The sequence below is a fragment of the Aaosphaeria arxii genome (genome assembly GCF_010015735.1).
Source record: "Aaosphaeria arxii CBS 175.79 unplaced genomic scaffold BU24scaffold_1, whole genome shotgun sequence".
In the NCBI taxonomy this organism is placed as follows: Eukaryota; Fungi; Ascomycota; class Dothideomycetes; order Pleosporales; genus Aaosphaeria; species Aaosphaeria arxii.
Window position 1 is genome coordinate 3,982,415 of NW_022983474.1, and position 15,935 is coordinate 3,998,349.

A 15,935-nucleotide genomic window follows, 5' to 3' on the forward strand; every position below is an offset into this window, starting at 1 on the left:
AGACAGAGGTAATTGTGGAAGAGATGAGGACGATGTAAGACGAGATATAGAGGTAGGTAGATATTCAGGCGATCCAGGGTCGTAAGCTTGGGATCTGGGGGAAAGGTGGGAGGGTGGGCATGGGCAGCGTTTAAAGTACGGCTACAAATGGGGCGCTAGACAGTGAGATTCCGGACCTCTGCACATTAATTAAGTGCACGCATTGATTAGGATTAGAAGAGGACAGGATAGGGTAGGGTAGGGTAGGATAGGTTCGTATAGGCCCATAGGGTGTATGCACAGGTAGTTTAGGGTCAGGGTTCGAGTAGGGCAGGGTAGGTAGGGTACATAGACTGGGCAAACCACAGCACGGGAGGAGGAGATTCAGAAGGAGAGGACTCAGAGTGGACGGAGGGATACTTCAAAGGCTCGACCCTACGAGTAGCAGCGGTTGGTGACATCTACCTAGGAGAACTAGCTGGGTAGTTTGACGCCGTAGCAAATTGTATCTATTCCACTTTCCATGTCCTGTGCAGCAGCTGCTAGAGTGTGTGTAGTAACTCGTAGTCTACAGTAGTTCCGAACATGTATGGATTGAGTATGGATCGGGTATGGTATGGAACATGAGAATGGCATGGGAATGGATGGTATGGCATACGCGGAGTCGCGGACAATCGCACTACAACTGCTAATCAACGCCATCCAGAATTACGCTTTTCACCGCACCGCATACTCAATAGTTACAGCCTACCTACAGTGGCCCTACACACAATCTCCTTTCTTCTCGCACACACTTGCCTATTGCCTACAAAATATACAATACAGTGATTACAATACTGTAGTAGCCACCTAGGTACCTACATACTGTGTAGGTAACTGTGTATACCCCAGCCCAGACCATTCCCACCAGAGTCCTCACGAGTCATATCCATCCCGCTTTGCATACTCCGTAGTTACAGTGATTAATTGCCTACCTAGAGGCTACCTACAGCAACAGCGGATACTATAACTACAGTACAGAGTTCTGTATGAACCCCAGCAGTTTGTGCACTTCAAACGCAACTGCTCATGAAAGGAAAAATCATGGGACATAGACGTGGCTCCAAAGTTCCCGCCTGTTCCATGCATCTCTTCTGCGTTGACTCTTAACCCCCACATGTTAGTTAACTATCCCATGCTCTCTGTCTCGACTTGCTCCCATGTTCTCCCATGCAAACCCTTACCCCTGCTTCCTGGTACGCACTGTCCAGCCGCATTTTTCTTTCGCTGCTGGTGGAGTTTCTTAGGGAATTATTACAGTGGTATCGTCATCCCACTTGGCAAATTTCATCGTTGCTAGCAGTGTTGTAATGGCGTATTGGATTCGTCCCTTGGCCTGCTTCTCCTCCTATCCCCGAGGCTATAATACTTACTACTGTGGAATTGAGTTCCTGACTGCGCTCTGAGCTTACTCGCGAAGGCCATGGAATCAATTTGCTCGCGAACCGTATCTACCAAGGAGAATGGGAACTTCTGCGGAATCAAACCAGCAGCGTCGTGGCGCCGACCGCTTTGCAACGGCGCCCTCTCAGCCCTGGGTGGATCCGACTCAGCGACCGTTTTGACATTGCACGCGCCTTCTACATTTTTGCCTTGTACCCTACGGGAACCTATAGATCTACCTCTGAACCTCGACATTTGCTATAGTGCGCTGCTGTCCGCAATGCTTGAATAGTCATCCCTCGCTGGCAGCGTGGGAATAACAGCCCACTGTCTCTCCTATCCCTCATCACCATTCTACCTCCGGACAACCATCCATCCCATATCGATCTACCTGATCCCTCCCCGAACGACTGTTGCTCGTGTTCTTTTCCGCTTTGCTGACGGCAGCAGCGCCATCTCTCTCATAGGTCGTGACAAGACGGTGTAATTATGGGGGCCGTACCGCCGCAACGACCTTTTTTCGTGATCCTGCCAGCCACAATGCCACCTGAAGCCCGCAACGCTGTCCGAACCTCGTGGAAGCGTTCAAAGACGTCGTAGTAGGGGTCAACAAGATGCGAATCCTCTCGGTCTGTCCGAACCGTAACTCCTCTCGACAAATAAGAGGTCGGCTTACCGCTCCCAGTGCACTCACTGTATGCGCAGCAATGTTCGGTTCAGCTGCTGATTTACCTTTCAGAGCTCTTATGCGAACAGATTAAAATTCAACGAGAAACCTTGGCGGGATACGGGCTGGTCTTCAAGGGTCTGGTACAGATGCAAATGAAAGCAGCCACGATTCGTTGGAGAGGAGAGCCGTCGCACAGCTCCGGGATGGCCTCATAGGTTTTTGCCAACAGGACCCTTGTTCCAAACTTCCTCTGCACCACACAGATCGACGGCGCCAGCACCAACAGAGGACGCTCGCACGGGGTCGTTTCAAGCTTAGTCGTTTTTGCTATCAGGTATAATTCCAATTATCCGGCAGGCTTGTTTGGTTTATCAAGGCTTCGATATGGCTTTTGGGGATTTCGACCATTCAGATCCGTTCGGTACATGGCGTCGTTTGGGGCTTCGGCTTCGTAATCCTTGCGTCGCAGTACCGCACGTGGTCCTTTCACAGAATATCCGCTGCAACACCTACGGTTACACGTATACCATGTAAGTATTGTATGCACGACAGCATACAAGTGTGTAGCTGCACGTACCTCCAGTGGTGACCGTCGGGTGGGAGGGCAAGGGCACGCATGAGGGCACCACACACAAGGACAGACCCTGATGGAAGATACTGCAATCACAGCATCGTAGTGTCGATTCCACGTTTCCATGTCATGGTGCAAGATACCAAGGATTCTAGCCATAACTCCGTTGAACTTGAATCATGCCGTCTTTGCGTGCTCAAATAAGGACATCCCATCCAACTATTACTTAGTTACATGGTATTCGGAGAACGGCGAGCAGTGCTTGTAGTAGGTACGAAGTAGGCGTAAGGCGGGGAGGGGTAGAACTAACTAGGTAGAATGAGGGCAAATATCAAAGTCGCCAAGGATTGTGTGAATTCAGGGCATCTAAGCCGACGGTGACGGCAACGAATAATCATCCAACCTTTGAACAATTAGTGATCCTGCAAGTCCTTCATCTCTCAGTGTTCACAAACACTTCCAACGTCCATCTAGGTTAGACTCGATATCAACGCCACCCAGCCAACGGGGTCCGTCTTCTCTCCGCTTTCGCAGCCTTGATACAAGTTGAACACCGCAGACCTCACTTGATCTGGTTGACGGAGTAGCATACGCTGCCGAGTCTTATTCTTTAAGCAGTTGATCTCGTAGAATGTTCATAAAGGAAGTAGCGTCCCTGCATGTGCTACAGAGGGTCGTCTGTGCAGTACACATTGCTATATTTTCAGAGTGCCGTAATCGAGAAATTATCGCTGACTGGGTTAGGTTAGATGTCAAAGGACGTTCGATTAGACTGTACGAATGTATCCTTGAGTCTTGAAGTAATAGACAGTTGACTTGATGTTGCTGTAGCTCTTCGGATGCAGCTGTCCGATAGATGGAGATCCCTACAACTATACTATTTGACATTTATATATATCCCATTTCGGAGTCTTCTCATCTCATGAAAGCATGAGGAACAGTCTCGAGCATTTGCAACGTCTATATGCACCGAAAGCCAAGCACTAGTGAGTCTGACGTACTGCGACACGAAGTACTTCTGCCTGGAGGGAGCGGCATTGTCAAGGACGTCGCGCCACACATTGCACACATTGCACACATCAAACATAGTATAAGATTCGCTGGCGACATTGCATCCTGAACATTCCCATCAACACCGGTATGATCTTATCTCCGATGGCTACCAGATGTCGGGTCCATGCTTCACGGTACCCGTTGTCTCCTGGGTTACATGAGGCTATTACTGCGCCTATTTCAATACGAGGTGCCCACAATGCTCCCTCCAGAGAGAAAAAAAATAGACTCGTGCTGTAGCCAACGGCCCACCAGTTCCTCATACTCATACTCAATGGTGGCAAACCGTCAGAACACAACACAAGATCTTGTGGTAACGATTATGTACCACCCATCCAAAGACTACCTCCTTGCATGCTTCCGTATTGTGAGAGTAACCATTTCCCTTTTGCAGCCTTTGCTAACTGCGTTCATCCGTGGCGTTCTACCCCGGCAATCCCATGCATCCATCCAACGTTGAACGCCCTGGGGTCTGGCCTGCCCTGCATACACATGGGATTGTCAATACTGATGTGCGGCGGTGCACAATCTCAAAGGAACTTTGCACTTTCGAAATCCCTCGGGCCGAAACGCCTTCACTCAATCAGATTACCTATGCCATCCCTGCTGTCAATCGCCTGAAGCTTTTCTTTCCATCGAGTGAAGAGAAATAACATGGCTAACCCCATTTCGACCTTGTTAATTGCGAATTCACTAACCTCGGAGGGGATGGGGCTGGTGCCAAGTTTCCATGCTCTCCCTAACCAGTCCGTCAATTGTCGAATTCACTCTACTGTCTGGATGTTGTATGTACGTGCCAGCTTACAAGGACCAGTAGCAGCAGCATGCATGCAAAGAATCGTCACCTAGCCGCATGAAGAGATTACGCACAAACCGATGGCATAGACTCCCTGTTCGCCGATTAGGCCCATGAAAGGTATTCAAAAGCGCCCCTATCGTTTAATAACGTTTTTGATCGCCGTCGTACTGTTGTACTCAGCACGTCGCCGGCTTACCATATCAAATCACATGCCCGCACTGGACAGGATTGGTATGCAAGTTAGCAACACGGGTTAGATCCCCCCATGGCCGTATATATGCGCAATAACACCGACCGTGACTGTAAGCCCTTTCAACACAGTATTTTAGAAAGCCACGACGCCTTTGGATATGCACTTTCGCTTACATCTGGCAATCTCGCGTACCTTTTTTCTCCTATGCGGACTAAAGGATCGTGTCCTCTACCTGCCACGGGCGCCATGGCCCAAACACTAGTCGCGGTGCCGCACCGGATTCCCTTCGAGAACATCACCGTCCTGGCTATCATGAGCAGCCAAGGCAAGCCTCCTGCAAGATGAACTCCAAAGAAAACGGAACAAAGGTTGCGTGCCGACAGGATCCCACAAGAACATGAGTATGCATAACTGCAACACCTCTTCGGACCTTCTGGACATTCTCTCTGTTTTGTCCAAAACGGAATTGTGCACTATCCCCCGAGTCTATCTGGTGTTGACCGGAGTTGTGTCATCTGGCCTTGGGAGTGGTACAAGCATGAACGCTGAGTGTTACTCATGCCAGGGCTATGCTTGGTGAGCAGTCAATACAGATTCTAAGACTTCAGTCATCCTCAAGTTGTGCGATGCCGAGTGTCTCTTGTACGAGATCTCCAGTAACGAAATATCACCTCCACCGGATTATGATACTATGTTGAGGCAATGCTAGTCTATAACGAAATACGTCGCTACAACTGCACACAATACTGTTTCTGTGGTTGAGTAAAAGAAACGAATAGAGGTGGGATTGTGTGTCAACAAGACAACATCATAATAGCATAGGTGCCTAGAGATTAAAAATTCCACATATTGATGTTCGAGTGAGATGCAAATCAGTTGGATAGAATTGCTGTTACGACATTAGTGTCACGCCTCTTCAAGTTCAGCGAAGAAACCCCGGATCAGTACTCGGACCAACGATGGCAAGGCGAAAGAGTGACAGAGACTTTTTGCAAGGCCAGTCAATGTGGCCTAGATCACCGGCATTGGATCGTATATGTACAAAGCGTTGGCCAATACACAGGCACATATCAAAATGTATGCACCAATAGAACGACCACATGCAATGGAAGTTCCGTCACGAGGGTTTTGGTATCTCCACAAAACAACAAGGTACTATCTAAATTAGCGGTGAGGCTGTTTACAATATTCGGCTTTACTACGAGAATTCCCCCACATGGCATAGTTGTGACTTTGGCAAGTAAATGATTCAGTCTAGACCCCAGGTGTCACGAAATAGAATTTCACTCCCTTTTCAAAGCTATTTCATCATTGGGAAGGAGACAAATTCTTTCTTTATCGATGACTCATGATAGTGCATCTGATGAGTGGGTGCCAGAGTATCAGTCATTCAATGTATATTGGTGTTCAAGAACCATTCAACCATTGGATTGAGCCTACTAGCTAGGGAGGTGATCATATCAGATTCCCTCTTCGTGTAACATGCGTTTCGGTGTTCGGATATGAATGGAGTGCTGATCAATATGTCTGTACTGGCCCATTGAATGTCTCCTATCCATCTAGTCAACATCAAATATGCACAACTATCGGGCGTCGTCTGTATTCGTCCCGAAGACCTCCGATCATGGCCGCATTGACCAAAAGAGCCGTCGATTCCTTCCGAGGCGTGAAATAATTAAGAACAAATTCAACAAGCACATGTCCGAGGTTACGAATCCCCCCTCGGTCTGCAACTGTGTTTTCGTAGGCTTTCTGAAGCCCATCGAACTGAATATGTTCCGTTCCGTGCCCCGCATGGACATGCCCAAATACGTGCAGCATAGGCTTCGTACGCCACAGCTCATCAAGCAGAAACTGACATCCCAAGGTGTTCAAATCGAGATGGCCTTTGGGTGGACCATGCGTGATGAGGATGTCTGTGTCCGTGGGAACAGTGGAGTGCCATGTGTCCCTCGTGCGTGGATACTGGAACGCCCAGTTGCCATGGCGCGGGGTAAGGGGGCAACCGTAGATTTTGAGTTCACGGCCGTTCTCGCAGGATATGGTTGTTGATTCCGAGTCTAGGTAGACGATATTCCCCCACTGAATAGATGCGCTCGAGGCGACCATGTTTGCTGGACGCTTACTGTGGTCCAGAAAGGTATCGTGGTTTCCTGCGACTACAATCTTGTGGGGATGTGGTAGTGTTTGAAGCCAATCAATGGTCGTCTGTACTTCTTCATAGGTGCCATTTTGTGTCAAATCTCCAGCGTGGATCAGGATCTCGCCATGCGGAACATCAGGTGGCTGGTAGTTGTGAGTATCTGAGATATTGACGATGGTGATAGGGTTGATAGGGTCGATGTTGATAACTTGACGGCATCTATACATTAGAGTTGCTAGGTACAGACATGGTTCCTTGATGAACTGCTGCCATCTGCTTGGTTGCGGGCGCTTGAGAAGCGCATCCAGTCCATAATTCTGCCCAAACATGACTTTTCGAATGCACCATGAAGTTAACGACTCTCAAATGTCACTCATCTGGATTGACTGATGGTATAGCGATTCCCTGTCCTTTCAAGCGCGCAGTTGGTCCGAAAAGTATCTGTGATGTACAACTTCCCCAGACGCGGAACAAGTGTCATTTATGATTACTGTTGCCTTGATTTTGTTAGTTGAATGAGTTCAACCAAGATCCGGCCACGTGCTGGTGAATAATCGTAGTATTTACTAGTAACCAACGGTTATCATCTGCTTGCCAACAGTTGGATAATTCTACTATGCTGTGGCCTTAGTCTGCTGTTGGGTGTTGATGGAGTAGCGACATGTTTGTTTTATGGCTCTAGCCAAAGCTTGGTGAGCTTACATAACTGCCAAGTTAGGGAGTTTCGTTGCCACTGGCACGTGGAAGAAAATCCATTCATTCGACATATTAAATCTCTGAAAATGTAATTAAGACCAAGATGGAGCTGTGTCAAGAGGGTTTGGGGTATTCATCTCTATATATGCTTGTTTTGCGTTATGCCACTAAGAGTTTGAGTGTTAATGTGCCGAAAATAGATCCGAACTTTAAAGCAATCAAAGCATTCAATTTGCACAAATGCAGCGAGAGTTGCTTTCCGCTTTGGACGCTTACACAGTACATTCAATCTCGACATCGAACTTTAAGTTTGAACATGTTTATCAAGAAGGACCCGTTCATAAGTGCCAATCTCAAACAACATGCTTGACGAGCGTCGCCAATATTGGCTTGACCTGGCCGTATCTAGAACGCCATCTCGCTAACGAAGCACAACCATTGGCTTATGACTTCAAGGTTCAGTTTCGATTCAGGTTACATCAATAGCGCGATGAAGAGGTACTCTCCTCACGGGGCTGGGTGAGGCTGAGACTATGGAGACATCCGGACTCAACGGCTGCCCCTCGTGGTGTGGATTCGACTTACCTTCATCGTCGTTCCTCGCTCATACACGTACGTACAGGAGGATTAAATTTACGCTGTTCTAAGAGTACGATAACGCCCAAAGTAACGACTGCTCGAATATTTCATTGAAGAGGAACATACTGTACTCTAAGCGCTTGTGGTCGTTCCCAACTGATAAACCGTTCTTTGCGATTTCCTCGTCTCGTCTCCCCACGCGTCAAAAACATATGAACCACTGTTAATCCAAACGAACAAAGTGCTCTATTCCGTAAACTCAACATGGCACCGCAATCGGCACCAATACCACCTCAAATTACACCTCCTCCAGCGATTCCATCGTTTGTATCACCAAGCAGCTTCTCGTTCGATGCGCAGAGTTTCTCAAACCTCCTCGCGGACATCTCGTCCATGTATGGACTGAGCAGCTACTCATACGACCCTAATGTCTATTCGTCGCTACTAGCACAGTACTCATACGATCCCAATGAGTACTCTTCAATTCTGGCGCAATACTCCCTCTCGCTTCCATCGTATGCATTGCCGGGCACAACCACCGCGCCGTCAACCGCGACAGCCGCAGGGGGACGCACGACCAAAACAAGCAATACTTCAAGTGGTGGCGGTGGCGGAATGTCCACTGGCGCGAAGGTTGGAATTGCCGTCGGGGTTCTGCTCGCTGTTGGCCTCATAATCGGCATAGGAATCTTTTTATGGTGTGCAGGGAAGAGGAAGGGAAGGAAACACGCAACAACGATTGTTGCGCAACCGGCCTCGGCGCAGATGCAGACTTCGACGGCTTATGTGCCGCCAAATGGGTCAAGTTCGATATTTCAGAGCCAGCAAGGATACATTCCAGGGCAAGTGTCCCATCAGCAACCCGTACATACAGGATATGCGCCGGGTCCAAGCCCATTACTCCAACAGCCCCAGTTTGGTCAGCAGCAGTACGACCAGCAGCAACAGTACGGTCAGCATGGTCAGCATGGTCAATATCAGTATGGACAGCCACAGAATGGAGCTAGCTATGATTCAGGATTCAAGGAGCCAGCGGCAGGCGCGGTCGAGCTGGAGCACGAGTATCACTTCGCAAGACCAGGTGTCGTGGAGATGGGCGACGGAACGCCAGAAGAGGCACCAAAGGAGACAAGGCGGAAATGGTTTGGTGGATCATCGTCATAGTTCCTGGAGCATGGCCGTTAAAGAAGGTTTTGCCTGTTTGCAGGATATCCGGATCAAGTCGACGCTGATAATCATGGAGACTGGGGTGGGTTTTTCAAAAGCCCCAATAACGCACTACAGTCGAGTCAAATATTCTAGAGGAATCGCTCGGACAACTTGCTAGCTGTGAGATGCTTGGATTGCTACTACTCTCACAAGAACACTGCCTCTGTGTAGACCACATTGGCAACCGCAGAGTAGTCTTGCTTCGGTGGGGTTGGAAACAGCGACAAGGTATGGAAGGAGTATCAAGGCTCGCATTTCTGTGGCCACTTGGTAGCAAACGGGATGTACAACTATCATAAGGAGTAGAAAGCAATTCTCCGAGCATGGATAGTGGCCCTGCTTTTGGACGGACTGGACGGAAAGGGCGGGTTGGGTAGAGGCCAGCTGCCGTCCCATGGTTTCGAGTGAGTCCCGGGAAATTGGAATGCGCTTACCTGCGAAGAGTGCTTATGTGGTAGGAAAGTCGCATAGAAGGGAAATGGATTGAACAATTGCATGCTTAATATTGCATATCTCTCTATCTCATGTCCGCTTTTCAACCAGTTAAACAATGATAACAACCATGTACTGCTCTCTCAAAACAGGAGGGCCATCAAGATTATGCTACGCTACCAACAATCAAAGCTGCCACGCCCTCTTCCTCACTCCTCACGTCAATCTTCATAGTCACGCCAGTCTTGGCGCTGTATGCCATCCGTACTGATGCTGCAACCTTTCCACCAGTGATTGTCTTGCCATACAACTTGAGTGTATGAGTGGAGGTGGAAAGGGCGACATCTGTGCCATCGAGGGGTTGAAGAGAAAGTGTCTTGATAAGTTGCTCGGTTGCGTCTATAATATTTGTTAGCGATGGTTCAAACATTTTGGGGGAACGTAGCATCTTACCGGCTATGCTCTTGACCTCGCTGAGCTGCAGGGTTTCGACGGCCGAATCGCCATTTGACTGCTCCCAAACATTGTCGAAGCTTCCAGCGTAAGCTGGAACGACGTAGTCGGAGCCGTTGAGCTCGAGGTCTTCGACTGGGTACTCGTCCTCGTAACCATCGCCATCTTCAGGCTCATTGGTGCTTGGGTCAATCTCCTTGCTGACGAATTTGAGCACATTGGTGAACGAAGTGGCAATAAATTGCGATTCGGTTTCGAGGCGCTTGAAGGAAACATAGACAGTGCCTGGCTCATTTGTGGCAAGCTTGGGTGCGGGGATGATAAACTCCTCCTCGAGCTGGACATCGCCGTCGTCCTCGGGAGTTACGACAACTTGGGCGTCCAACAGAACAGTATCGGGCAGGGTGTTCTTGATCTCGTACTGGATGACAATGTGGTCCTTGAAGATATGCTTGATAGCGGAAACGACGTATTCGGTCTCGGACTCGGTGAGTTCGACGGGTCCACTTGATTTGAGGACACCGCCATATGCTGCCAACTCGGGGATCTTCTGGAGTTCCGTGGCGTATTTCTGGGCGGCAGCAGTCGCCGAAGCAGCAGCATCGGCTCCTGATCTTGATGTAGCCTTAGGACCAGCACTTGGCGCCTTGATGGTGGGTGTTGTGGAAGCGGTCTTCTTCTTGATGTCTTCTGCGTCTGCCTGCTCTCTGGAGACAGTGGGGATCTTTGAAATGTCGAAAGCTTGCTCGAAGGTATCTCGTGAATCGGAACTGACATACATTGCGAGCTGGTGTTCCAAAACGGGGAGAGAGAACATGGAGTCTGGAAGGTTTAGCATGAATACAGAGAAATAAGAGCTGATACATACCGCTTCGGATGAAGCTCAGTGCCAAATCGTCATCCTGGTCCATCAAACGCAGATTCAAGGCAGCACGATCACGGACCTCGTCATCGACATCGTCTAGGCAGCGTGTGAGAAGGACGTGTACGGACTTCTTGATTTCGGGGTCCTTTTGTCTGGAAATAATTAGACTTGTGAGTGGTGGGATATCCAATTGAACTTACCCAACACCAAACTTAGCCAATGCAGATGTCGCAGCAGCTCGGACTACGGCATTCTCGAGAACAACGCGATTGTAGATGTATCGGATGTACTTGGTTGGGTGTGGTGTTGAAGGTCCTTCCCTTCCTAGAACGAAGAGGATACGAACAGCGAGTTTTGTGAATTCACAGTCTTCGATAAATTCGCAGAGCGTAGCGAGGGCGTCTTCCTTGGCTTCCGGTACGAATCGAATCAAGTCCATGATGGCCTCAACAACAGAGCGCTTAAACTCGTAACCACCCTCGTCGCGCAAAATTCCACTCAAGAAAGTGAGGAAACCAGCCTGCTTAGCCTTGAACTTCAATGCCAACGTCCGGACAGCCTCAACAATGGTAACCTTGAACTCGTCTGTGATCTCAGCCATGAAGCCGGTAATTTGCTTCATCAACCTATCCACGGATGATTCGTTACCAGTCTTCAGCAGTGTGGTAATTGCGAAAGTCGCAATGCTGCGGTTCGCGTTGCTGATCAATGCCTCAATATCCTGGTTGCAAGATCGAACAGCATCGGGCTTGAAAGAGGCCATGGATGACAATATCCTCAAGGCAGCGAACTTGGTAACGGCGCGAGGTGAGGTGAGGAATAGCTGGAGGACATGGACTGCTTGAACAAGCTCGGCATCAGTAACATCCCTCATGTCGCAAATGGCCTTGGCGGCTTCAAAGTTGACCATCTCAGACTTGTGTCGCAACCATCCATCAAGCAGTTGCATCATGGGCCTTCTCAGGTTGGGGTCCTCTTCGGCGAGTTTGGCGGCCAAGCGCACGAGCAAGACAGTGGCCGCAGGGCTCTTAACGACACCGGCTGCCGAGTATTGTTGGACCATCTTGACCAAGCTCATCCTGTCGCCGGATCGCATTTGATAAAGGAGTCCAATAGCGTGATACTGTGTCATATAGTTGGTACCAGCCTGCAGTGCGGATTGCGAGCCTCCTCCAAATCCACCCAAAAATCCACCTCCAGATTTGCTACCCGATGCGGCCTCGGCAGCCTCAGACTGCCACCTCCTGACAACGTCCTTGGCTACGGGAAGGAGATGGTACGAGGAGACCAGCGCGGCGGAGGCGACCGAGGGATTCTTGTCTACGATACAAGTCTTGACAAGACGCTCAATTGCTTGTACGGTCGAAGCATCGATGACACGGCAAAGGGCGCGAATGGCGTTGGGTCGAAAGACAACATCGCTTCCAACTGACGTATCCTTCATTATGGAAGAAGTGACCATGATAACGTCGTCGGCGGAGCTAGCGAGCTCCTTGATGACCAGATAGACCATCTGTCGAAGGGAGGCATCCTTATTCTGGAAGAGTTTTGAAACTTGTAGAGGTTAGTGCTTGTATGAATGCGCAGAGCTGGTGCTCACATACTTCCGAAGAAAAGTGTTGTGGCCTCTTGCCTTCCCCAGCTCTCACCGGTGAAGAGCAAGAGCGCAAGTTTGGTCAAAATCTGGCAAGCGTCAGAGGAAATACAATCATCAGAACATGCTTGATTGTTGAACATACAACTCTGCATTTCCGTGGAGATATGGGGCTCTGATTGAAGACTCGTGCTGTGTACGGTGTCAGCTGTATATTCTCTCCCACCGCATCTCTCCCCAAGTTCCCCGCCAGGAACCACCCAAGAGTGCATGTAGCATACCCTCCTGGAAGACAGAAGTCTTGTCAATCTGCGCCACCATGGCGACATCCTCATGTTTCTTGTCCATCTTGTTGTTGTGCTGCCAGCTTCGCAACGAGCGTTGCTGGAGATATAATTCGATGTCCCTCTCCTAGCTCTCCGCCAAACGTGTCCTCTCGAGTGGGGGAGTGGTAACCGCGGGCTCGGTCGTGTGCAATGGCAATAATCGTGAAAAACTCTGAAGTCAAGGGGGGGGACCGATTCGAGGGAATTGCGCTTGGGTGCTCGGAGGGTTGAGAAGTCGTGAATTGGCCTACGTGTGGTTGTCCTCCGGCGATGCAGGGATGCAGGTAAATGTGGGCGTGTTCAAACAGACCAAACATGTATCCCCGATTATGCTTGGCAAAATATTTCCGAATTTGGCTAGGTAAGCAGCGACGGCTATTGAAGGTCGAAGGCAAGTTTTGTCCCTCAACACTCATCCATCGCCTTCTTTTGCTCCAATTCCACCATGGCAGGCTCGATTTCTCGTTCAGGATGTGTGCTGGCATCGTCGACGTTGCAGTCGATCCCCCGAGCGAGCAGGCCATCATCGCGATGCGTTCGGACTTTCGCCACCACCATAGATTCCACTCCAAACCCGCAAGCCTCGAAACCAGCACGACCGTCAACAAAGTTTCAGGACAAGTTGAACGCCGGGCCTTCATTTTCTGACTTCGTATCGCCGGATGAGCCACTGGCAGCCTCGGAAGCATACGAAATTCGCACCGCCCAAGTCGGACCTGAGGGCAAGAAGAAAACCATCACAAGATTGCCCGAGTGGCTGAAGACGCCGATACCGGTAAACCAGAACTTCAAGAAGATCAAGAACGACTTGCGGGGCCTCAATCTGCACACAGTCTGCGAAGAGGCACGATGTCCGAACATTTCGGATTGCTGGGGCGGTAGCTCTAAGAGTGCGGCAACAGCGACCATCATGCTTATGGGCGACACATGCACCAGAGGATGCCGATTTTGCTCCGTGAAGACATCGAGGAAGCCCCCGCCACTAGATCCACACGAGCCGGAGAACACAGCAGAAGCATTGAAGAGATGGGGTCTTGGTTATGTTGTGCTTACATCTGTTGACCGCGATGACCTTGCAGACGGCGGTGCACATCATTTCGCGGAGACAATCATGAAAATCAAGCAGAAGGCACCTACTATGCTTGTAGAGGCATTGACGGGAGACTACGCGGGCGACTTGGAGATGGTGAAGTTGGTGGCAACGAGTGGACTGGATGTGTATGCGCACAACATCGAGACGGTGGAGGAGCTCACACCTTTCGTTCGAGATCGCAGGGCCAAATTCCGACAGAGTTTGGAAGTCCTCCGCACGGCCAAGGAAGCCAATCCCGACGTCATTACTAAGACCAGCGTGATGTTGGGTTTGGGAGAGACTGATGAGCAGATCTATCATGCTATGCGAGGTGAGCATTCTTAATTGTTCACTAGAAATGCTTTTTTCCATTTGCTGACTTGATATTTAGAATTGAGAAAGAACAATGTAGATGTCGTCACATTCGGGCAATACATGCGTCCAACAAAGCGACACATGGCAGTTGAGAAATACGTCACCCCTGATGCGTTCGAGATGTGGCGCCAGCGAGCCTTGGACATGGGCTTCCTCTACTGTGCGTCTGGACCACTCGTACGCTCCAGTTACAAGGCCGGAGAGGCCTTCATTGAGAATGTCCTGAAGAAGAGGGCAGCCAAAAGAAACGAGGTGGTAGGGGCACATGCTGTCGAGGAAACCAAGACGCTATAGCGGAACGTCCTAATTGCGTTCATCGAACGTAGATCATTTATAATTTTTTTGGTGGCACATTTAGTCATGACTCTTCACGCATGTCGATTTTCAAGACGGCTGCTATGTAGATAAAAGGGCCTCAACGCCGCATCTATCATGTTAATTTATGTATTTGATGAAGCTACACTTGATTGCGTTTTCTACACTCCAAAATGTGCGGTTCCGTTCATCGACTTCACAGTCACTCACGTAGATAATTGTGAGATCGGACGTAGAGAAACTTCCAGATTACCATTTCATGATGACGTCCCCTCTGCAGGCGTATCACCTAAAGCTAGGTTATCGAGTACGCTTAGAAAACCAAGCAATATGAATACAAATCTCATGGTGTTGTTCAAAGGGAAAAAAGGCTCGAATCTTCATCAGATCAAACCATCACACAATAGATATACTAGCACCCTCCTCTCCAAACCACTGAAACGCAATTCCAAAAGAAGAAAAGAGGATGCATCTTCAGGTGACGCCTTCCGCCTAGAAGCTTCCCCCAAGGGACCCCTTTCCGGTCGCACTAGAACCCAGACAACCTCGACATATCGATCTGACTCAATCCCTTCCCATCGCCGTTCAAGCCCATCATTCAAGACATGCACGCGCCGCAAGCCGCAGTCCCGCCCATCCTCAACGGCGGCCGCGAGTCCCTAGCCGTCGGCACCCTTCCGATATCCCTCCTGCGGGCGCCGCCGCCGTTCCTACCACCGTTGTACATTTGGCCTTGGTAGCTATCGGCGGAGGGGTTGCCCGCCGCGGGACGGAAGTAGGTGGATGTTCCCGGGGCGCGGTACGGGGAGCCTCGTGCTGCGTTCCATGTGTCGAGGCTGAAGAGGGTGGTGAAGTAGAGGGCGACGAAGGTGAAGATTGTGTCGGTGGTGCTGCGGAGCACGGTTTTGCTGTTGGTGGTTAGTTGGTTGACTCGTCTCGGGTGCTACATGCAAGGGGGGAGCGGAGCGGAGCTTGGGGGTTACTTACTTTTCTTGGGACATGATGATGATCGATTCTTCAAGCTACCCTTTTTGTTGTCGTGAACGGATGAGAGGGTTTGTTCGGTGGCCTTTTCCTCTTATCGGCGTATGTGAGAAGAAGAGGCGCGTAAGTCGTTCGAAGGATCATGGTTGCCTGAACAGTTTGTTAATCTAATGCTCGGAGGTGACAGGCCAGGCAGGGATCCTTC

The 15,935-nt window shown here is 49.8% G+C and overlaps 5 protein-coding genes across 5 annotated transcripts; 2 read left to right on the forward strand and 3 right to left on the reverse strand.

Moving 5' to 3' along the window:
- Positions 1 to 6,126: 6,126 nt before the first annotated feature.
- BU24DRAFT_417427 (Metallo-dependent phosphatase) lies at positions 6,127 to 7,500 on the reverse strand. Its single transcript, XM_033526718.1, has one exon. It carries the CDS (start codon positions 7,157 to 7,159, stop codon positions 6,257 to 6,259), a length of 903 nt encoding a protein of 300 aa, XP_033390139.1. The 5' UTR covers positions 7,160 to 7,500; the 3' UTR covers positions 6,127 to 6,256.
- Positions 7,501 to 8,369: 869 nt separating this feature from the next.
- On the forward strand, positions 8,370 to 9,269 carry BU24DRAFT_404759 (uncharacterized protein; the record flags this gene model as incomplete). The annotated part of the gene is made up of 1 exon (XM_033525661.1): positions 8,370 to 9,269. One exon carries the CDS (start codon positions 8,370 to 8,372, stop codon positions 9,267 to 9,269), a length of 900 nt encoding a protein of 299 aa, XP_033390140.1.
- A 533-nt stretch (positions 9,270 to 9,802) lies between these two features.
- Positions 9,803 to 13,255, reverse strand: BU24DRAFT_417429 (coatomer subunit gamma; the record flags this gene model as incomplete). The annotated part of the gene is made up of 7 exons (XM_033526719.1): positions 12,940 to 13,255; positions 12,804 to 12,850; positions 12,669 to 12,747; positions 11,265 to 12,618; positions 11,068 to 11,216; positions 10,200 to 11,021; positions 9,803 to 10,145 (listed from the first exon to the last, which is right to left on the reverse strand). Coding segments are annotated over exons 1-7 (2,746 nt in total), but the record flags the coding sequence as incomplete, so codon positions are not given.
- A 150-nt stretch (positions 13,256 to 13,405) lies between these two features.
- Positions 13,406 to 14,890, forward strand: BU24DRAFT_417430 (Lipoic acid synthetase-like protein). Its single transcript, XM_033526720.1, has 2 exons — positions 13,406 to 14,387; positions 14,448 to 14,890. Exons 1-2 carry the CDS (start codon positions 13,430 to 13,432, stop codon positions 14,723 to 14,725), a joined length of 1,236 nt encoding a protein of 411 aa, XP_033390142.1. The 5' UTR covers positions 13,406 to 13,429; the 3' UTR covers positions 14,726 to 14,890.
- On the reverse strand, positions 14,870 to 15,928 carry BU24DRAFT_438734 (uncharacterized protein). The gene is made up of 2 exons (XM_033530268.1): positions 15,734 to 15,928; positions 14,870 to 15,654 (listed from the first exon to the last, which is right to left on the reverse strand). The coding sequence occupies exons 1-2, from the start codon at positions 15,745 to 15,747 to the stop codon at positions 15,345 to 15,347; spliced, it is 324 nt and encodes a 107-aa protein (XP_033390143.1). The 5' UTR covers positions 15,748 to 15,928; the 3' UTR covers positions 14,870 to 15,344.
- Between the last annotated feature and the right edge of the window lie 7 nt (positions 15,929 to 15,935).